Source organism: Scomber japonicus, chromosome 9 (genome assembly GCF_027409825.1).
Source record: "Scomber japonicus isolate fScoJap1 chromosome 9, fScoJap1.pri, whole genome shotgun sequence".
NCBI lineage: Eukaryota > Metazoa > Chordata > Actinopteri > Scombriformes > Scombridae > Scomber > Scomber japonicus.
The window spans coordinates 27,618,999-27,641,883 of NC_070586.1; the positions used below are offsets into that span (position 1 = coordinate 27,618,999).

The window sequence follows — 22,885 nt, forward strand, 5'->3', positions numbered from 1 at the left end:
TTTCGTTCCTTGTGTGTGCGTCCCTCCGATTACCGAGTCTTGTCTGGTGTGGTCTGTGTGCACTTGGGAGCGATTCACAGACACACTCTCACTCAGCTCTGCCGCTTGGCGCTGTGTGAGATCAACGCGTCCAGAGGAGCCAGCAACAAGTTTTGCATTTCTGCAGCCACTTCCATCCATGAGGTTTCAGCCAATCGGAGAGACAAAAGAAAGCTTCGAGGGCGGGACAAATGCTTTTAAGGTGGTCCACGGAGTCAACGAGATTGTAAACTCTTCTGTGTAAATCAGATCTTGGAATAGCTTTCACTTAGACTATAGTGTAGTTGTTTAACTATATCAGATAACCCGATATTTTTACATGAATACGCACTATCAAATTTGAGCTGGATTCGGTCTTCGAGTCTTTTTTCCAAAGGGATTCCTGTTTTGTTTCATATACCACAGAATTATATCCTATAAATGTTTAAGTGAAGAAGCATTATTGTAACGCTATTATAACCTATTTCACTGGAATAACAACGAAGCGAAATCATGCGGACATCATTTTCATATGTTGCATTATATCCTCCACACTTAACAAACTTTTCCAACCCTTGCATATTGATCCATGCAGTGAATAGTCTGCTGCCTCAGTAGACCTTTATTATCCTCTTTGCAGCATGTTAACTACATATAATCTTAATTTCGGATGAACAGTCACTGTTTTCAATCTAAATCTAAAATACTAGTACTGGACATCTATGTTGAATAGTGAAATAGTCAAGTATTGGCTTCGATAGATTGATTGATTGATTTATAGCAGATGTTTACGCCATATCAGAATATCTCAGATGATATTGATAAAAGTATAACAACAGGATCAAGTTATGGCTGAATTGTAGTTTTCGCCCACACTTCTGTGACCAATCAAAATCGCACCAGTCTTTATGTGTGTGTGTGTGTGTGTGTGTGTGTGTGTGTGTGTGTGTGTGTGTGTGTGTCTGTCTCAACGGGAAAAATCCTCCTTAAAAGACAATCTGGGCTAAATCATTTGGATTATATTGGGTCCTTGGTTCCGATAATAAATTGCATTCCGATATTATAGTCTGTAAAATTTTGCAAGGCCAAATTAGGATAATTTATTTTATAGGTTAATTAACTGAAGGCCCAAATAGCCTGTCTGTTCGAGGTTAAGTGGTGCTATAACTTCAGATAAGAAATAAAATTATTACAAATAGTCTGTCTTCATTATTATCGCGATCACATGATTTTGAGACAAAGGTCCTAACACAAGAAACCCGAAAAGGATAGTGTGTTTAAAATGACCATATTCTAAAATAATAAATGCCTTTCAGATTTCAATTTTGTGTCATTGTTCTGCTTAGGTTTGAGTGAAATGTTTTATTTCCCGTAGCATGAGAATGTGTCTTACTGTTGTCGGTTACTCTTGTCTCTTTCTGTTTGTCTTTTGGTGAATGTATCCAGTTGCGAAGTTTTGGGAGATCATGGATCTTTAGGTCTCCCTCTATTCAATTTGATTGCCTTTACGTTATCTAATGTGGAAGATTTTCTGATCTATTGATTGAAAGTTTATTTTCAAGAACATTTCAAAAATGCTTTATTGAAATAAAGGACACACATGTAGTCTATTAAATGTGGGAACTGAACAAAATGTACTTTCATTGACCACCATGGATATTTTCTTTGGTGAAAGGAGTACACCATATTATCCCTTCCCGACACTGTGAACATTGAGCTTTTTGAGAATTTGGTGTCAGACTTCTGTACCTTTGGGGAGGGAAACAAGAGGACTTTTACCAAACAGACACAGTGCCACCTAGCGGCTGGCGTCAGAGAGAGAGGAGCATAAACGCCCACGACCAATGTTAAACAGTATAAGGTAAGATTATGTTACACTTTGATGGAAATATGTTTTCTTTTATTCCTGAACAATCCCAACTAGGGCAACAGGGATTTAATATACAGCATCTGTATTATATTCGCTACAATAAAAAAAAAACTTAAAAAAAACATAATCTGATATTCACATATTCTTTTTTTTTTTTTTGAGCTACAGAAGCAGACTATATGCTCAGCCCTGCACCCAGAGAGAGCTGTATGTCAGGGCTGAGAGTAGAGCCAGCTCAGGACAAGGCAGTGAAAGGCAGTGGGACAGAGTGTGATTGTGTGTGTGTATGTATATATATCTTGGGGATATACAACACTTGCAACTGAAAGGAAAGCAGCTCAGAGTGGAGCGAGGAGGCTGGGATAGCAGTGTTTCTGTTTTTGAGGAGACATGGGTTAAAGTACCTGTCTTCTGGAGACAGAAGGAGAAACATGTTATGTTCTGAAGGCTGCTGTGCTTGTGGGGTGTGTAGTATTGCAAACATTCTTTCAGCACAATCTGCCTCAGTATCACATAGTCGCTGGAGAACCGCCTCCCTATCTGAGAGCCAGCTGGATGCAGCATCATTAGAGTTTTACTCAGACAAACACAAAAGTGTACGCATATCAAACTGTTTTAGCCACGGCTGTCGTCACTGATCTGTGAAGCCCCTTAGAAATATCAGGATTCATGTTCATTTCTCAACTGATAAAGGCCTGGCATATAACAATATCCCATTAACAATACAAGAAACAAGTGTGTATTCTGCAGCAGAGAAGAAAAATCAAGATAGTGAGTACTACATTGTTCTATCTGACTGTAATACTAATACCCCTGTGATACTTTCCCTTCTAGCTCTGTCTACAGTCCTCTCAAATGGAGACAGACAAGTTAAGTATGACAAACCGATGGCATGGTCTCTTTCCCCAAGAGTCCCCAGTGATGATAAATGCAGCTCAGAGCTGCTGCTGAGGCGACATCATGACAATGGACAGTCTTCAGGCTTTCAAGCACTGTCACAATACTACTCATCTCTGCAGTGATTTAGTACTCAATTTGTCTCAATATTTTACTCAATAGGACAAGATAGCAGAAGTGGGTGTCCTTCTCTACCCTTAATTCATGGTGTTAAGCTTTTCCTCAGATAGACATATATTACTGTGGGAGTTGCCCAAAGAGACAGTTCCTTCCCTTGTTGGAGAACGGCGTCCTGTGCCGTTTGGGCACTGTGGAGCAGAGCCTCTGTGTGTCCTCTATGGGCCTGTCACTCAGCTGAGCCATCACAGCTCCCTGGGTCAGGGCGGGTTAAGCAGCATCTGTCATCCAGCGAAGCACTATTGTATTAAGGGGAGGGATGCGACAGAGAAACCCCCCCTCCCTTCTCCTCGTCTGCTGGCTCCACACCTCTTCCACTCTCTCAGAACAACAGGAAAGACTCAGGAGAATCTCTGGGGCTAAACTTGACCCGAGCACCGGAGGATGAGGAAGCACAGTCGTGACATCATGGCCAACCGGTAGAAGCCAAAAATAACTTTTCCTCTCCAAGAAAACATGCGGCCCCTGAGCAAATCTGGCCCCAGGGGAAGGTCACGCACACAAACATGGCAGAGCTGGATCAAACCTTGAATTAAATCTCCACTGTGCCACTTTTTCTGAAAACAGAAGCTCTCACTCGTGTTTCATCTTTGTGGCTGGAAAAGCATCCGTGTGGTGCAACAAACATGCAAAGCTTTTTATTCCCTACGCAATTCAATTTGACACATTTAAGATGATTTTAACTTGTGCTTCTGTGTTGAAGCTATGAAGCCAGTCATTCTGGCTAGTGGCTACCAGAGAGTGTTTTTAGCTCTGTACATTGAGTCTTTCTTCGGCAACATGCCTGGATGTCCTGCTGTGTCGAGTCTTGAGCCTCCCCTTCAAGATTCATTCCTTTTCTTCATCTGTTGCCTCATCTATTTAAACTACGGGGGCTCACTCATGACATGTCCCTTCATCTTCTCTACAAGGGAGACACATGGATGGATGGATACATGCCTAACTGTAGACTACTGTGAGTTGCCATTTAACAGGAGGTGTGTGGGCGAGTCTGCCCATCTCCCCTTTTAGAAACAACATTATTTGCTTGTTCTGGGGCAGATATGACTAGCTTCCTTGCAGCAGGCACATGTGACCATTCCTCCACAAACAATAAAAAAGGCGGATATCTCAGCAAGCAGACTGGCAGCTCTTCCTGCTCTTTAGCACTGATTCCGCTGTTATTGTGTGACTCCTCTGACCTGCAGGTCACTGAAAGTCTAGCCCGTGCTGGAGCCACCAATAACTTTGCTGAAGGAATGTTTATCCTGATATCCTGTGCACTTTACAGTATTTCATTCAATCGTCAGCCATCCTAGCCCCTCTAAAGGAGCTCAACCCACGTATATTACTATCATTGTGTATAATTCAAAAGACAGTAAGATAAAGAATCAGCGGACAGCATTTAATTGGCTGGATAAGTTGCGGAGAATGTATCTCAGGCTAATATCTACATCTATGGCCATTGCCATCAGCTGGATGAGGTGAGAAGTGAGACAGACAAATCTCTTTGGCCAATACATAAGTGTGTCCATTGGTCTGAAGCGAACATGAACACACAGAGGAAGGACTGCATATCCCCTTAGTTCAAACCTTTAATCTCCAACATCCACCTGTACACAATCTGATAACTGAAACACACATCTGATTTTGTTTTCAAGGTGAAATTTATTTGATATTTAGATACAATATGTAGACTTAATGGCACACAAAAAGATCTACGGAAAGAAAAAGGCACAAAATATCATACATTCACTACCATGTCCCCTGAATTTCAAAAGCTGATCAGAAACATTTAAAAGCAAGCCGTTGAGAAATTAAACAGTTGTAGATTTCATAAATTAGGCTAAGACTGTACAGTTGCTTTGTGATACTTCCTCTCTCTCAGATATCATTGTCTTGACACATGGTTTAACCACTGATTTAGGTAGTTATCTTTAGCCACTGACACAAGATACACACAGAAAACATTGATTACACTGAAGACCATTTGTTTCACACTTTTCACTCCTTAAGACACACAGACACACACACACACACACACACACACACAACATCCCAGTACAGTAACAAAGAGCAACTGACTGTCTTCATATGTACAGAGATAAAATGGCACAAGCTATAAGACAACCACTTCCCATCCTGTTGAAAACTGTAATGCCATGTTCCCCACTGAAAGCGCACAGTATGGTAAAAGGAAATCAATTGTCTGAGGCAACCAATGAGCAACAATATCAAAAAGGATCCTTGTGTTGTTTTGTTCACCTGAGAGTATTTTGTTGAAGTTTTGCCTCCGACAGTTGCTTTCAAATTTTCCTATTTTCCTAGCCTGCAAGTGCTGAATACATGTAAACACATCAGAAATCCATTCACGCTCTTTGGACATGCAAATAACCCATTACAGAAGAAGTGATCAAATCCCCCTCATTAGATTTACAGAAAATTAAAAAAAAGAAAAAAAGAAACAACACTACAACATCTGTGTCTTGAAAGGAAAATATGGGGGAAATGGTTGAGGTTAAACAGTTCTATGAAAACAAACTCCCAATTCCTAATAAACTATTTAACAGATATACACACACAGACAAAAAAAATCTAAAAAAAAACACTAGTAGGCATCAAGTGACGAAACCACTTGTACTGTATACTGTAACACTAGTGATGATCAACACTGTTGGCCAGTGCCCCATGATTCTGAAGCCTAAAGGGGGAAGAGTACACAATGGGGTTGAAAGTCAAGAGTCATTAATATGGCATATCCATCACATGGCTGGTCTGAGGCAGAGATGTAAATCTGCAGCAACAAAAGATGCACAGACTCTTCTGACTTGAGAATTTTTTGCTTGAAGGAACTGCACCTGCTGAGCCGCGGTGACACGTACAGTATCGGGAAACATAAAAGGGAATCACATGAAATTCTACACTTTCAAGAACAAGTTATCACAGACAACTTCGCTCATAAAGCTCTGCCATGATTTACTCCCAACATGTAGCAGCTACAGTAATAGCTAGTGCTAACCTTTAGGTGTCGGGGGAAAATTGACGGTCAGAAACAAGGGAGGTAGCTAGAGCAAACAGCTGGCAGCAGAGGTAAAACAGGTATAATAGGTCCAATAGGTGCAAAAGTCCAGAGATTAAGGCAAGCAGTGTGTGGTGCTGGTGTCGACTGGGCACTGGTAAGGCTTTTCTGAATCTGTAAACACACCTAGGATGAAGCAGAGTCAAGAGGCCTTTTGGAAACCCCACTCTATCATGGACAGCCAGATGAGTAAGACAGGCCTCTGGGGGTGGGCTGGGTGAGGCGGGGTGAGCGCTTTAGTTTGTGACAGAGACTGGAGGGGTATAGCACCATCTGTGGCTGTTTTTCAGTGCAGTTTTTCTCTGGGGACATCTGTTCTGGAGGTGAATACAGTGTTGTATGTTATGTGTGAATGTTTTCAGAATAAGGAGTGTGTCGGGGAAAGGAGAGAGTCAGAGAGAGAGAGAAAAAAAAAAAAAAAAAAAAATCAGTCAGAGCTGTAAACACATCCAAAGTAACATCCTTTGGCTGATCAAGCTTGCATGGATCTGCCCAGCTTGAGCTTTTAAGAGCTCAGTCACCGCAAAGGCATCCACACCTGTGAGTGTGTATGTGAGAATGAATTCACATGTTTATCTGTATGTGCCTGATGTATATGTGTCATATGCATCTGTGTGTGTGTGTGTGTGTGTGTGTGTGGGGGGGGGGGGTTATGTTAAATCTGTATGGAAGTGAGTGAATACCTGCACAGGCATGATTGTCAGAGTTAATAAGATGCAGTGCTTTGGGTGAGGTGGGGTGATGGGGGAAGGATTACAATAGGCCAAGGCGCCAAGGGTGTTAGTAATCTCTTAATGGAGGCTGTGGCAGGAAGGAACATGAGTATGACAGACAGACTCATGCCAGGGAATGCAAACCACTGAGCCACAGTATGTACAGTTAAAACTGTGAAGACAAAGAAAGGTCAGACAGGGCATCATCTTGAGAGGAATGTTTTGGAGATATAAAAAGGAGGGGAGGGGGGGGAATCACAAATTGCCAAAATAACAAGAGGAAATATTTGGTCCAACACCTGCCACTGGATTCAAGCCAATGAATTTGTTGCTGTATAAAGAATTATCTTTAATCACAAGTAGATCTTCTTCATATCTATCCAGAAGCCTAAGTCTTGTCAATAACATGATGCTGATAGCCGGCCTTTCTCTGCCCAGGAGATCAAAATAACCAGTCTTATCAGCTAGGATCGTGTTGGTTTCTAGAAATCAATTCCTCAGTGGATAGAATGTCTATGATTGGGTGCAAGTCAGGGATCTGCTCTATTGATTGCAGGTAGCAGAGAATCCCCATCCCACCCTCCCCACCCCCCACCCCACCTCCACTGCTTGAATCAGTTAAGGTAAAAAGTGGCACCAAAGAAGCCCTCTTAGCGGTCTCCATCACTGCTGTCATCGTGGTCGTTTTAAAAAAATCAGTGTCCCGTTTTCATTCGTCTGCAGCACTTGTTCCTCGTACTTCACCCCGTTTGCGGAGCTGTGGGGAAACAAAAGGAAATTTAAAAAAAATTAACACATACACACACACACACACACACACGAACATTAGACTTATGTAAGCTGAACAGGTGAGGGCAGGTTTAGTCGATGTTTGCATTCAGTGGAGTGGTTGCTAGTTACTGCGCACAGGTTTAGACTTATTTTTATTCATTAGATATGACTTTGGGCCTTATTTCTTGCATCTCAAAGCATTAAAGATACAACACGTTTTCTTTTGCAAACTGAAATCTTTCAGCTTTCCCTAAAACCAAAAAAAAAAAAAAAAATCCTTATCAAGAGTCTTGTTTGTCTTCTAGGTAGATAAAAAGCATCACTTTCAGATTCTCCCACCCTGAGGCTGATGGCTTTGGAAAGTCAATTAGTGTGAGAATCTGATAGCCAAACACCTTAATGGAACAGTTCAAACTAACAGTGGCTCTAAACAGAGGAACAGACAGATCTGATGAAATGGCGTGAGGATTCACCCTCCCACTTCTCCATCCTTTTTTCCCCATCCACCCTCCCGTTTTTCTCAATCACAGCACAGACTCTTTCTCAACTGCAGAATTCCATTTGTATGTTAATGAGGAAAAAAGGAGCCATCTTGAAGTCACCGCCTCTCTTGCCCTTTCCTTCTCTCACCCCCCCATCTAGACCCACACAACTCTACCGCTATGCACACACACAAAAAAAGACAGACATGATGGTTAGTGCGTAGCGTCCATAGCAGTTACTCATTCACCCAGTGCAGTCTTGTCAAGAACCTGGATCGCAGCATCTCTGTGTAGACTTGGAGCAGCATCGCACTGTGTTGTCTTGTAACTGTGACCCCGCTAACCCTTGAGCCTAGAGCTTCAGGCCTCATCGGCCTCCTCGCCGCAGCCCTCTTTGATGGCAACCGCCCGTTTACTTGTTCCGAGGGACAAATGGGAAACACATGCTGAATTGGGCGAGATGTGAGAAGGAGGGGGGAAGGAGAGAAGGGGGGCGCAAAGCACAAAATGCTGTATGTTGGTTGTAAGCCAGGAATGTTTGAGCCTGGCCCACTTTGTCCAGTCCAGCCCGGATTCCTCCCTTTTTCTCCTTGTACGGCCAAAAGCTCCCAGACTATTATATTATAGAGATATTTAGAGTAGTTCCAAGAGCAAACCAGTGGTAAGGTTTTACGGAGAATATGATTCACAGAAATTAAAGCCTGTGATTTACTTCTCTGCCTTGTATTCCTCTACGGGGAAGTAGTGGATTGCAGGTACTAAGCTTGAGCAGGCCTTCTCTGTATGTTTTTAACTGCTGGCCACCTCTTAAAAAATAGCATGTGTGATTCTGAGAAAAGTTTGCACAGATGTCTGGCTATATCCAGAGGACAAGGCACTTGCATACAGAAGTGTGTACACATACACTCTCAACACGCACTCATGCGAGCCACACTAAGAGGCTTTCAATGGGTCAGCAAAACACTTAACGACCCGGCACATGCGTCATATTTTTTTGCAATCTGTTGTTATTAACTAATTCAGAGTGAGCTATGAAGTTAAACATGAAAACACACACGTGCGCAGAGACCCCGTGAACATAAACCCCCTTTTCACAACACCAAATAGAGGAGTGAGAGCAGCACAGGCGAGCAGAAACACGGAAAGCCCACAGGGAGCGGAGGAAGTATCTGAGACTGGCCTCTCAGATACCAGGGAGAACTTACACAGCCACACTCAGACCTACACCTGGCCTGGCTACTCCTCTGCAGCCTTTGTGCCACGCACAGAGCCCTTCTTACGCATCTAGACAAAAGCAAGAGGTACAGTAAATCACAGAAAAGGTGATTAGGAAGTCTGTGGGGGCAGCGAGGATTAAGGTTACCATGGACAAGTGTTGTAAAATGTTAGTCCTTGGAAAGCCTCATTATAATATACGGAATCCTATTTATTCATTAACACATATTTATCTTCCTTCTTTGTGCTATCCACAGAATTTGGGTTGCAAAAACAGTAATCAGTATGTGCATCATATGCACAAGGTTTAAATTTAACTCTCAATTATCTACTCACCTCATCCAGCTCCCTCTGCGTCTCTGCCTCCATCCGTCGGATGTCATCCATAGTCAGCTCCACCCACTTATCAATCCAACAGAAAAGCTGACGGTGAAAGTTAGTGAAGATCCTCTTTTCTTGCTGAAAGACAGCAGTAGGCTATGTTTAGGGCTGTGATACGGTTGCATTGTATATCACAATAGTAATGAAAAAAAAATATATACATGTTCCCAATACAGAATATGAGTGCTACATTACATCATGATCAATGCAATGAACTGTGTTCCACTATGAATTACATCAGACAAAACTGCTCACCTCAAACATTGTTAAATTATAAGTTAGTTTTAATCATCAGACATTTGTGAGACAAAAACACAATATGATCATACTGTCATGATATAACTGTACTGGACAAGCCTATGTGACGTTTAATTGTGTAAACATGTCTCTCTAACCTCATGGATGAAGTTTTCCACTTTGGTCTGCAGACCCCACCACTTGAACTTGACTGTGACCAGTTTGTAGGCACACATCCTTGGGCAGTCAGTCTTACTCGCTAGCTCTTTCTGTTGGGAGAAAAACAGCAAAAGAAGGAAAAGACTTACATCCTATCACTTTTTAGAACACAGTATCAGAATAAATAACACAGCAAAAACTTGACAGAAACTTTCCAATGAGAGAATAATCGAAAAAACAGCAGACGGCTGAGAGAATATTATTTTAGACTAATCTTGGCTGCATTAAAAGCTAAAAATCATTAATACATAATGCTTTGGGTATGGAGCTTACTGAAATAATTATCAATATGAAGATGTGCTGTGCACAGATAAAAGTGCCCTAATCTACAACACACTTTCTAAATCCATCCGCAGCTTGCACTCTGCCTCCCTCTGAAGACGAGAAGAAAAGGAAGAGGGGGGGGGTTGGGGCAGAGCAAAGTGGATAAACTCCAGATGAAGGGACCATTTCTCTGCCTCCGCCCTGACAGCGACACCGTTCCCAACAGGGATGCCTTTGTGGCCACAGAAGGCAGATAAAACGGTGCTCACGAAGCGATAAGGGCGTCGCGGTGCAAAGCTGGTTACATTATTAACACCTAGGACCTGCTCGCCCCCAGAACACACATACTCTCCCCCCCAGAACACCTGTTTAATTAATCACTTCATTCTGGCTCGGCATTCCAAGAGAAAATGCCACAGACCCGCCTCAATCACCCTCATCCCACTGCCGTTTGATGCTATGATCATGGAGGAGAGCGAGAGAGGGGAAATGAGAAACATTTCTAAATTTGCAGTAGGTTTAGAAAAGTTGTCATCGCTAGAGGAGAACTTCACATGAAACGGATTCTACATCAAAACACTTACGGTGACATTTCTTCTCTCCCTCTCTGTGCCCCACTCAAAGGAGCAGAAGTTTTCAGAAATACAAAGGGTACCGATATGCAAGCATGTGTGCATGCAGAGATAGACAAGAGTTTTATTGCTCTGAGAAGCTGGCAGAAATTGTGCCTCTGTTGTCACATAACTACTTTTTTTCACCTTTTCAAAAACAGCCTTTTTCCATGTCCACAGCGGACGGGAAAGTGATCTAATTAAAAACACAAAATAAAAAGTTGTGCTTCTTTATTCGTACTTTTTAAAGCTGTTTGGCTGCCTTTGTTCTGTGAAAATTCTTGAAGCAAAGGAAAGTTTCCCATGGTGAACTTTGAGGGCTCCACTGCAGAATAGAAACTCTCAATGCTCTAAATGTGAGCAGGACCCATTTGTGAGGCTGCAGGGTAAGGCACGGTACAGCAGGGTTTACAGCAGAAAGCAACTAAACTCCTTACAAAGTTTCTCTGTGAAGATGAGCCATGTCTTATTGACTTTTTACTTTCCATCAAAAGTACATCAATCTTTATACAGAATCACTTCTTGTCAACTTTAGAATAAATGTCCAAATAGTCTCTATCCCATTTCTGTCTCTGCTGTCACACATTTAGCAGATAGGCAGAGCTCAGAGTAAAACCTTAACTGACCCAGTGACTTGAAATTTCTATTAGACCCAATTAGAGCTGAGAAAGAGGTGATTTGTCTTCATCAAATTGCAGCCTTAGGCTGCATTCACACCAAATCCGCCAGTTAGGCACTATGACGCAGGGGGGTTTGTTGTTTGAGGTAACAGTGAGACAATGAAATATGATTCAGCAGGCAGAGTTGGAGTTGCAAATGAACGCATTTAAGACTCATCAGGAGCCAAAACCCCACGCAGTGGTTTGTAAAACTCACAGACAGTATTTTACAACTCTGGAAAGTTTTCACAGTAGCAACTTTTTTTAATCTTTAGTCACAATGTTGACGAGGTAAACAGATGAATAAAGCATTCATGTTACCAAGTAACCCACCAGGAATGTGCACTTGCATGTATGTGATTGGCCACTGCAGTGTGACGTCAGGTTGCGTTTTGGCAAAAATTGAGTCCAGTTCCACCCCTTGCTGGACAGCCGCTGCAGTTTTTTGCTGAGCCCATTGCGGTCCCCACTCCAACAGTATTAACACACTGCTCCCATACAAAGGAATGGGAGGACTGCAGTTTTTTTTTATGCATTGTCGGATTATACAGTCCTGCAGTGGGGCATGTTCGTATCTAGTAGTGCTATTATTATCTAGTGTCTAAGAGTCTATAAAAATATATCTATATCAGTGTTGCACATCTGGACACCACAATTTTTTCCCCTAATTCCGTTTTGAAAACCTGTCAGGTTGCACAGGGGCCATGAATGAAATGCATTTTTCAAGTCCAGTCACAAATTCTTAATTGGATTGAGGTCTGGTCTCAGACTCCAACTCTACGACATTAACACTGTTGTTTTAGGCATTTCCTGAGAGTCTTTCTGCTTGGGATCAGTGTCTTCCTGGAAAAGAAATCTTCTCCCAGATAGCAGTTTGCTCACAGATTGCATTACGTTTTGCTGTATTTTGCTTCATTCGTTTTACCCACTATCTTCCCCATGCTTTCCAGGCCTGCTGCAGTGGAGCATCCCCACAGCATGATGCTGTCATCACCAACACCACACACCAGCTCAATCTTTGGTCTCAGCCCACTGAACTTTCTTCCACTTTGTTTGAGAGTCTCGCACATACCTTCCAGCAGCACAAGCCAAATGTGATGTGTTTTTTTTTTTTTAACAATGGCTTTTTGTTTGTAGTGGGTTTCTCAACAATAGCTGTTCACAGTGTCTCCCATCCCATCACATCTCATCTCAGCCGTTGAACCCTGTAGCGCCTTCAGAGTTGGCATAGGCCCCTCTGTGGGGAGGAGAGCCTGCTCTCGACAGATTTACAGATGTTGCATATCTTTCCGTTTTTTATGCCGTGGAAATTTTCTGTTAAACTGTAAAATTACTCCAGCCATGTTGAATTTCCAGGGTAAAAACACTACTGCAGCCTTTTTTTAAAAAAAAAAAACAAAAAACAATCAAGAACTGCACAGAATTATAGGTCTTGTGCAATTCAATGTTTTAGGAGAAAAATATGTTAGACTACATCTGCCGGTATGTATCTTGTACATGTAAACGAAGATGAACAGATATGAAGGTAGCAGATCAGTACCTTCCAACTGGGCCCCAGGGGTCCTCTGCCGGTCTTCGCTGACTTGAATTTGGCGGGGTCTTCATCTGGCTTGTAGTCCTACAGCGAGAAACACAATTAATACAAAGCAGAGCACATCACATTTAGCTGATAAACTATTATCAAGTTGTGAAAAACATCAGAATACTAATAAAATAATTTTTAAATAATGGTACATTATAATTTAAGCAACAAATGGGTGTTTTATTATTAAGTTTTATTTGTTAAAGTTTTAAGAAATCTTTTGTTTATTGTTCTTTTTTAACAGGAAGTTTGTTAAGATTCTTCAAATATTCTAAACTGAGCGCTGCACAAGAGAAAGTAATTTACAGAATTGTTGGTGTGTTTGTTGTACACTTTACACTACACTTCGCAAAAGCCCACCATCCTAAGAGACAATGTCATGCAGCAAGAAGGCCACAGCACAACTCAGCCATAAGTGGCTTGGAGATAAAACAGCGTCTGTGGGCCGTTAATTCCACCAGCAGCATCTGTTTAATTAGGGTGACAATGCTGCCAGTTCATAGAAGTGAATGTACCTGCACGAGAGCTGATGAGTGTTCTGGTTGCTGCATATTGAAGTATTTGTGTATGTGAGAGAGTACACTGCCCTAATCGCAACAGTACCACTTATACAGAACAGTCATATCCTAGCAAACCAATTTATGGGAGCTAACGGCTCCTTGTCCAATGCGCAAGAGGATCTTGGTTCCATGGCAAACAGATCCTTAACGCATATACTGTAGAAGGATACTGAACACATAAGCTAAGCACATGACAATGTTGACTTCATGAAAGAGTCAAGAGAAATAGTAATACAAATAAATGAAATAGCTTTCAAATTATCAACAGCTCAAGGGCCCAGCAATTTTAAATAAATCATGATGCGCCTGCAGCTAAAAGCTACTTTTCAGGGCTATCGGCCAACAGGAGGGTGCCAAACGTGTGGAAACTGAGAGAAACCCACCCTTACACACACACACACACACAATAATTTGGCTGTTTTAATGCTGAGAGCTCCATCACTATAACAATACACTGTTCTGCGCTAATGAGGTCTGTGAATCGATGTGCCGCGCTAGACGAAAACGGAGCTACTCCTCAAGTAACAGAGTGTGTGTTAGAGCGTGAGTGTGCTTGTGCCGTGTGTGTATTTGTCTAGTTCCGGCATACGAAGCACTGTGAGCCTTAATTACACTAACAAACTCATCGGTGCTGGCGGTACGCCCCAGGCCCTGCAGCCATGCCTGAGGCTGAGGGCTGATAGGGCCCTCAGACACAACACGCTCCTCCAGCAAGGCAAACACGTCCGCCTCGTTAACTACCCACCCCAAACAAACACGTACACACACACACACACACACACGCGCGCGCACGCACAGAGAAACCAACACTACTCAGCCAAATAGCCACACATACCACGCTCACAGAGCCACAGTGAAATGAGGCAATGTGATGTCAAATAACAGCAACAACTTGTAACATCTTCAAATAAGATTTCAGAGATTCAATGTGGAGCATTAAAAACTCATATTTATATTTTGAAATGTTATTGAGGGAACCTTCAGATGCTCCTGTCAAACTCAATGTGTCGTTTTTAAACACAAAGATTTCAAAGAAGAAAAAAAAAAGTAATGTTCAGTAAGAAGTGAGAAGCATGAAGAGATTTAGTCAAACTGAGACCAAATGTTACACAATTCACATATAAATCAATACTTCTTGGAATGAGTTTTCAATTTACTCTAACCGTATAATTCAATATTCTGCAAGATGCCATTTACTTCCTTCTCTTAGCTAGCAAGGCATGTGTTTCATTGTACTTCTAGTGATGCAGATAAACTCAAATAAATTAGTTATACAACCAATGTCGGATCCAGTAAATCCAGTAAATCCAGTAGACACACTACAGTATTGTGGAAACAGCTCATAGTGATCACAGTTACAGTGATCAGCTGCTTGTATAGATAAAAAAAATAGGGACAGAATAATTCCAATGCCGTTTAATTTAGTAGCCCACTTCCTGTGATCATTTTAAACATGTAAGGGAAAAAAAGCTGAAACTATGGTAATTCTGTTTTGTTTTTTTTGATTACCGGTTGCAGCACCATTATTACTTCTTAGTAACCTCTCTGCTTCTGACTGGTTACCTGAGACTGGTGCTGCGTGCACACTGAAATCATGAAGTGATAAAGAAACGTCTTTTCTCAATGAAAAGCTGCTCCAAGCTGATGACAAACTGCCAAAAACCAGTCGATGAGATGCAGCAGCAAAACAACAAGCATTTGAAACAGCTGTACTGTGCTTTGAAACAACAAACATAAAATTCAGTAAATAGCTACACTGCCTGTTTCATTGTATTCATGTAAACTGCATCAGAAACAAAGAAGAAGAAAAAAAAAGAATCTAATAATAAATCTAATAATTCATCCACTTAGTGCTCAATTCGACCCAGACAGATGTGATCACTCTAAGCAGTTTTCCACTGTGCAACAAAAGGTTGAAACAATTAGCCGCTTAATGAATTAGTCCTTCGTTAAGAAATGAATCAACAGTTTTAAGGTTTTTTGAACATTTACAGATTTCAGCTTCTCCAACGTGATGATTTGCAGGTTTTTCCATCTTATATCATTATAACTTCAATCAGGATTTGAAAAGTTGCTCTGAAAGCAAAACATCAGGAAGACATCATCTTAAAATGAACCACAAATTCCCACAGCTTATTTTATGACATATAAGCTAAAAAAAAATAATAAATTAGAAAAGACAGAGCCAAAAGCTGAATTGTGGGATACATAACATTTGAAATGAGACTGATGCTTAGGATTTCAGTGCTGTCCCAACTCTGGCTGCAACCTACATTTGTTCTCAGCAACTCCAAATTTTGAAATTAAGACATTTTTGTGAAGGAAGTAACTTAAATCAAATTAACCAATAGCTCCTCTTTAAAATAAATAATCACCATTTAAAAGTCCCTTATATGAAGACGGTGTATTGGGTTTGGTAGTTAATATGGTAATGATCAGGCTTGTCCACATGAAGGCGCCAAACTGCTTTTAGCTTCCGTTGAAAAAATGTGCCAAAGGTTTCTACTTACAGCAGAGGACACTTGACTTCTGTCTGCAACGTCAATGGGTACAACAGTGACATCCTGCCATGTGGAACTGTCTAGTTTGTGCACCTGAGAAAGCGAGAGAGAGTGACAGAGTGAGAGAGAGAGAGAGAAAAACAAACAAAGGTGTAAGAAGAGCATACAAACTCAAATATAAAGTTCAAACTGAGTATTTGCTGGTTATACTGTGAAGGTGCTCACATTTTCTTGTGTTCCAAGGTCTGGTTTATGCCACGTCTCAATCTTAATGAAGAAATTGTCTTTCATATACTCATTCTGGAGGAAAGAGTTAGGATATATAAATATATTAAAAAAATGGCATGTATAGAAAGCTAACTGAGTTAACAACACCTTGAACTTAGTCGAAGGAAGGCTTTTTTTATTTTACAAATATTAAAAAAAAGAATGCATTTAAGGCTACCTACCGTCACAACTGATTGAGGTCAAGCATTGGGAAGCATTGGGAGAAAGGGGAGAAAAAAACCATACCATTACCTATTACATATTACATAAAACACTGTAAATTACAGTGAATAACAGAAAATTCATAGCCATGATGCAGGAAACAAAAGTTGATTTAACCCAGGAGAAGGTGAGGGGTTTCAGGGTAAAGTAGAGGGAAAAGTCATGTGGGGAGGGGACTCACTGGTTCTGCAGTAAGGGTAGGCGTTCCAGGCTTTTTCATGAAATACCAAGGAGCCTTCGGGGGCTAACATCTTGACAAACCCTGGGACTTTACTGTAGGGTGGGGAAAGAGGATGGGCATGGGTGAATGTAACTGGATGAGTGAAAGGAAGACACATTGCTGGATTTATGAGTGGGTTCTACAGGGATGAGGATTGTGCAGGAGGGAAAATGAAAAACTTCACTTTCACAGGTAAGACAATACTGCCACTGGCTGGTAGCACACTGCAATTACACTGAAAAGGAGGCAGCCAATAAAAAAGGGAAATAAAGACACGTACCTCTTCAGGTGGTAGATTTTGTGTGTATACTGTCCTTTCTCACCATCTTTTTCATAGGGCTCATTCTTGAGTACTTCAATGCCCTCACCGCCACCCGTCTCATTTTTACTTGCTTCAGCCACTGAGAACAACTGTCCCACTTGATACTGTAACACAAATAACAACACCCTTAACACAAACATAGCAGTGTTTTTTCAAAGTTTATCCCACATTGTGCAGGATGGATTTCTCATGTCTCTTGTTATGATGGCTGAATAACAAGACAGTGCAACAGAGGGGTGGATGTTTGCTTATATTGCAGCCACAATAGCTCCGATTAGAGTCTCTCCCCTCAAGAGAACACTTAGTTTCCAATTATTTGGAATGAGCTTTAACATGCTGCTGTAATTGCCAAGAGATTTTAAAGCCGTATAAGGCAGGAGGGCTAGAGTCTGGGATTCGTGACACAAACTCAGGGGAACATTTTCCTGTTTTTGTAAAAAAACAAATCACAAGAATTACAATCGATGCCCTTTTGGATAAGAATGTGTTGCCTTAACTTGCCTCACTGATTTAACTCTTTCGTGAGGATAAAGCAATTATTTTAAAGAACGGTGCATTACAGAGCGTTGATGTCATTCCTATAAAGCACAACTTGTGTGACACAATTTTAGGCCAAATAAGGGATTCAGGTTCTACTGCGCTGACAGAAACAAATGAACTTGGGTGCAAGTGTAAAAAAATGTGCCAGTAATACAGTGGAACTGAAACAAACAATATTTTAAAAAAGAAATAAGTGTTAGCAACAACTTGATTTAGAAAATAAACTAAAAGTGAATATTTTACATCCTCTGCACTCTGCTATGGATGGTTCCTCTCAGTACACAAGCTTAGTTTGTTATCTTTAACAGATGAAGGTCAAAGGTGAAGGTACAAACAATGGGTATAATTCAAAAGATAATATCATAAGAAGGTTGATTAAATCTGCTTACGTACCTCCTCAACACTACAGGGTAAAACCACACGGCTGCAAGAGAGAGAGAGAGAGAGAGAGATGTGGTTACTTTCACACAACACTCTTAAAAATACCCAGAGGCTCTCTGTTTTACAAGTTGTTTTACATTAAACCGGTACTATTAATGATCCCCTACTCTGATTGGCTAGAAGTGTGTGCCCCCCCTCCTCCCCCTCAATACCTTCACCTACAGCAACCTGACCAATCAACACCGCTAGCTCTTCAGCTGCAAATATCACAATTTCAAATAACTAAGTAACTTTAAAGCACAAAAAGGGGCCCACACCATCCCCCTATACCATCATAAAACTAAGTTGTTTTCCACAATAACAGCTCTTTAAATTCTACTTCAATATATTATATTATCCCTCTCCATTGAGTTTATTTTGCGTGAAGGTGCCTCCTTGTCACTTCTGTCTGCTAGCAAACTACAGAAAAACACCTAAAAGCTGCAGTGTGGTGGGATGTACCACCAACAGGGTATAGAACCCAGAACTACATTTTTGTGAGCTGCCAAACTCAAAAACGGAACCTTTAAGACAAAAGTGGATACAGGGCTGTGTGTTATGCAGTGAAGAGACAGACCCGACCTGAGCTGAGCTGCACTGACAGCCTGCAGCTCAAAAACAACACATATACCTAAACATGCTGCTGAAAAAAAAAAAAAAGGTACGAGGTGTTTTTAACAGACGTTTAAATCACTGAATAACTTGCATTCAGCTGACATGCTCACTGTAAGAAGAGTCTGAATGGGAAATGATGACGTCTGTGCCCTGCTTATGTTTACAAAACTGCAGTCACCGTACCAGCTGCCTGTGAAAAGTGTCATAGCAGCTGTTTGCCATCTCTGCTCTTGATGTGATGTCAGCCCTTGCAATCTATGACACAGGGTGCTAAAATAATCCTTTGAAATGCTGATGTTTTTAGCTAGCTACAGGCATTTTGTTAGCATTTTAGCCCTTTGTTGTTTTGTGGATTCAGAGTATGACACATTGTGCTCCGTCTCCATGTTTCACTCTGACATAACAGACAACACATTTTACTTCATTTAGACCACAATCCATAGTAGTGGCAGATAAATGTCATTAAAAAAAAAGAAAACTCAGCAGATGGATACACATTACTGTACGCTGTTGTATGCTGCTGGACCTGAGTACAAATTTCGTTTCATGTGCAAACATGTAAATGACAAATAAAAAAAAAAACAATCTGTTGTTTTCACATCTTAGAAGTTCAACTTTTGCCGGTCTTTACAATGCATCAGTTACTATTCTCCACCTTACTAACTACATTACACTCATAATGAAAAAGGACGTGCCAATCATCCGTCACTCTCCACAGTTTAAAGCAAATATGAACCAGAGCAGAAGCATCAGTGATGCCGTAGCCACATGTGCTCCATCATGAGATTAGAAATAACCCTCCACTACTCACAGAAACCATCCTTACTACGGAACAGGAAGCTAGTTGTGGTCACTCTTGCAGAGGAAAAACTATTACCGCCCAGTTCGTCACACTGCTGACTTCAGCAGAACGAGAGGAACCCATCACTAGACCAGAGTGGAAAGCTGCAGTTGAGGAAAGCAGAGTTTGGATTTGGTTAAGAGATGAAGAAAACTCCAATTAAAACGGGCGTGAGAGGAAGAGGAGCGATGGAAAATGTAAGCAGTGAGTCACCGTAGGCCAAAAATATTTAAAGACAACACAAGCCTGAGTGAAATAAGATGTAGCTGTTCAAAACATAAAGTCTTTATCTTTACCGTTTAGATACTAGATATTTTAAAGTTTTTCTTCATGCCCCAGTAGACCTTTACTTCAAGGTGTCGTGTCCTGTGCCGACAGGAATTGCATCATTTACCCTGATGAACATGAAGCTGCAGTCATTGACCACTAACCACACAGTGCAAGAGAAAGAAAAAAAAAAGTAGGCAGAGGAAGTTCACTCAAAGCATTCTAAAGTCAGTCTGTTTTTTTTCCCTAACTGCACTCTGATGACGAGCTGTGGCAAATCATAACAATGGGAATCTGAGTTTTATTCAGCATTAATACTACTCTATTAACTTGTGCTGAAATAAGGTTAGTCTTTAGATGATGTGCTCCACAGGCTGTTGTGATGAGGCCAATGATGGCTCAAAAGCAAGGCTTTGTGATGAGTGATGTTGGCAGTCAATGCAGTCAAGGGCTGAGTGCACAGTCAGGGCTCTAATTTGAAAAATAAACTGAACAAGAGCACAATGAGTAAATGAGCTGTAATGATTTTAAAGTAATACATGGAATTAGTGAACAGTACTGCTTGGATACATGTAGACATAATCTTCCTCCACTCAGAAAGTGAACAGGTCCATAGTTAGTGTGCGTCCTCTGCCGTAATGCAAGTACTTTGACGTGTCTCTTACACAGGTATTGTATTATGATGCACTTCTGGCAATGTAGCAATTAAGTATTTTTCTAAACATGTTGACAACAACGCTGTGCAATTTACAGAACTGTCTTTAACTCTAATCTTGTCTATATTTCTGAATCCCTGTTGAATGCAGAAATAAATCCAGACACCTCATCCATCAATCATCCTCCCCTGATGTTGAACTGAACAAGATGTTCAAACTAAATGTTAATGTAAACAGACTGCATTTGTATAGTGCCTTTCTAGTCTTCTGACCACTCAAAGCGGTTTTACACTACATGCCACATCCACATACATTCATACACTAATGGCAGATGCTGCCATGCAAGGTGCCTGCTCTTCAGTAGGATCTGACCATTCACACACATTCATGGCAAAGCCTACTGCAGCAATTTGGTGTTGAGCATCTTGCCCAAGGAAACTTCGACATGTGGACTGGAGTAGCCGAGAATTGAATCACTGATCTTCAGATTAGTAAATACCTCCTGAACCAACTGCTAGCAACTAAGGTTGTAACAATTAGTCAATTGGAAGAAAAATTAACTTGTAACTATTTGGTTACTCTATTGAAAGTTCAAGTAAGTTTTCCAACAAAATTTACCAAATTGATTCCAGCATATTGAATATGAAAATTTGCTCTTTTTCTTGGTCTTGGTCTTTCTTGTAGTAAATTATATATTTTTGGATTTGCAGTAGGAATGTGATGGGCATTTTTCACTGGGTTTCTAATGTTTATAGACTAAAACTTTAATCAAGAATGTAATGAGCAGATTAATCAATAAAATAAATAACTAATCATTGGATGCAGCATGTATAAATCCATGCAAACTGAGCACAGAACCAGATCTAGGACTTGTTATTAAACTTTCTGATCTTCTTAATATGCTTTGCTAGCATTAGGTTTTAATACATTTTAGCCTCCAATCTTCTTGCAAATAATAAATTATACAGCTTAGGGTTGTGCTCAACAAATAACTTCTAATCTGATTTTGTCAGGATGGTGTAACGTTCCGGTTCAACACGATTTACACCAATAGTTTTAGATGAGGTCACTTCATGTGAGCAGGAAGGTTTAGACAAGTTAACCAAACCTCACATTAAAAGAGTGGCATGCTAGTCGGGAATACATCAAATGTACGTGGTGTTTCCTGCATCTAGTCGCTATGAAAAGACTAAATGTAAAATATGATTATGATGGTTAGTTGCTATAACAAGCTGGGAAGAATAGACTTCCTGCCTTGATGAAAATGCACCAATTCCTTCACTGATTGAGCCAAAGAAAACAAACAAGCATCCTTATGTTTCCTAATCCAGCAGACACAATTTGACAAACGCCTAAAGCTAACATTATCTGTGTTATTAGGGGTAGTTGATCATTGTGGGTTGATTGTTTTTTTCGACTGGGTTATGTGGTATTAATTTCAAAGCGGTCTTTTAACCCAACTTCATGACTCAGACGGCTAACAGCTAGCTAGCGGTACCTAAATACTACTATCGTTATAAAGCCAGCTGGTTGAATAAACAGACTGGTTTAACGCAAGAGGACAACACGTGAATTCGCCTATTAATCGAAGTATCTTATCTTGTTAAAGATTAGCTGGCGCCGCCGCAGAGTTGCGTGTCATTTTGCTAAAAAAAAAGTGAAGATAACATTAGCAGCGCTAACGTTAATTCTCCATTCACGTTAACTGTTAGGTATGTTAGCATTAGCAAATCGTGAGCTAACTCGTAGCTTAAGTTAGTCAAACTTTTACAGCTTGATACAAGAAAGTAAAAACGGGACTCTTTATGTTTTAAACACACCGCAGCATAGGTTGACGTGTTTAAAAAGGCTAGCTACTCATCGTGAACATATGGGAAGCTGTGTGATAACAGCAGCTGTCACACAGAGCGCTGTCAAAGCCGGTAGGCCACAGAGCTGCTCTTGAGCAATCCCACCCTTCCCTCGTGTGTCTGACACAGACAGCAGGATCAGACCAAAAGTTTTAATAAGTGTTCAGCTACTGAAACAGCTCCACAGCCTAACACAATCATTTATTTAACGAGTCGCTTGATTCAAAATCTTTAAAAAATGAACAATTTAGCTACAAACATGGCACTTACTACTCTTTGATAAGGACCATCGTAGCGTGTTCCTCTCTTCAACACTGGCACTGCCACTGACCAGCGACCGCTGAGCTCTGCTGACGTCATGAGCTGGTAAGAGCAGCGCCCGGTCCCTCCCACCTGCTCGGTGATTTGCAGAGCGAGGTGAGGATGGACCTGTTAATTGCTATTAACCAA

General features: G+C 41.0%; 1 protein-coding gene across 2 annotated transcripts; it reads right to left on the reverse strand.

Moving 5' to 3' along the window:
- Positions 1-7,349: 7,349 nt before the first annotated feature.
- On the reverse strand, positions 7,350-22,758 carry pitpnb (phosphatidylinositol transfer protein, beta). Of its 2 annotated transcripts, XM_053324977.1 has the most exons (12): positions 22,706-22,758; positions 18,180-18,210; positions 17,205-17,350; positions 16,886-16,977; positions 16,665-16,672; positions 16,441-16,515; positions 16,225-16,308; positions 13,113-13,190; positions 9,978-10,088; positions 9,538-9,660; positions 9,192-9,270; positions 7,350-7,490 (listed from the first exon to the last, which is right to left on the reverse strand). In XM_053324977.1, the coding sequence occupies exons 1-11, from the start codon at positions 22,723-22,725 to the stop codon at positions 9,223-9,225; spliced, it is 816 nt and encodes a 271-aa protein (XP_053180952.1). In that variant the 5' UTR covers positions 22,726-22,758; the 3' UTR covers positions 7,350-7,490; positions 9,192-9,222. The 2 variants fall into 2 exon arrangements, with proteins under 2 accessions (XP_053180952.1, XP_053180951.1); XM_053324976.1 differs by lacking the exon at positions 9,192-9,270.
- Between the last annotated feature and the right edge of the window lie 127 nt (positions 22,759-22,885).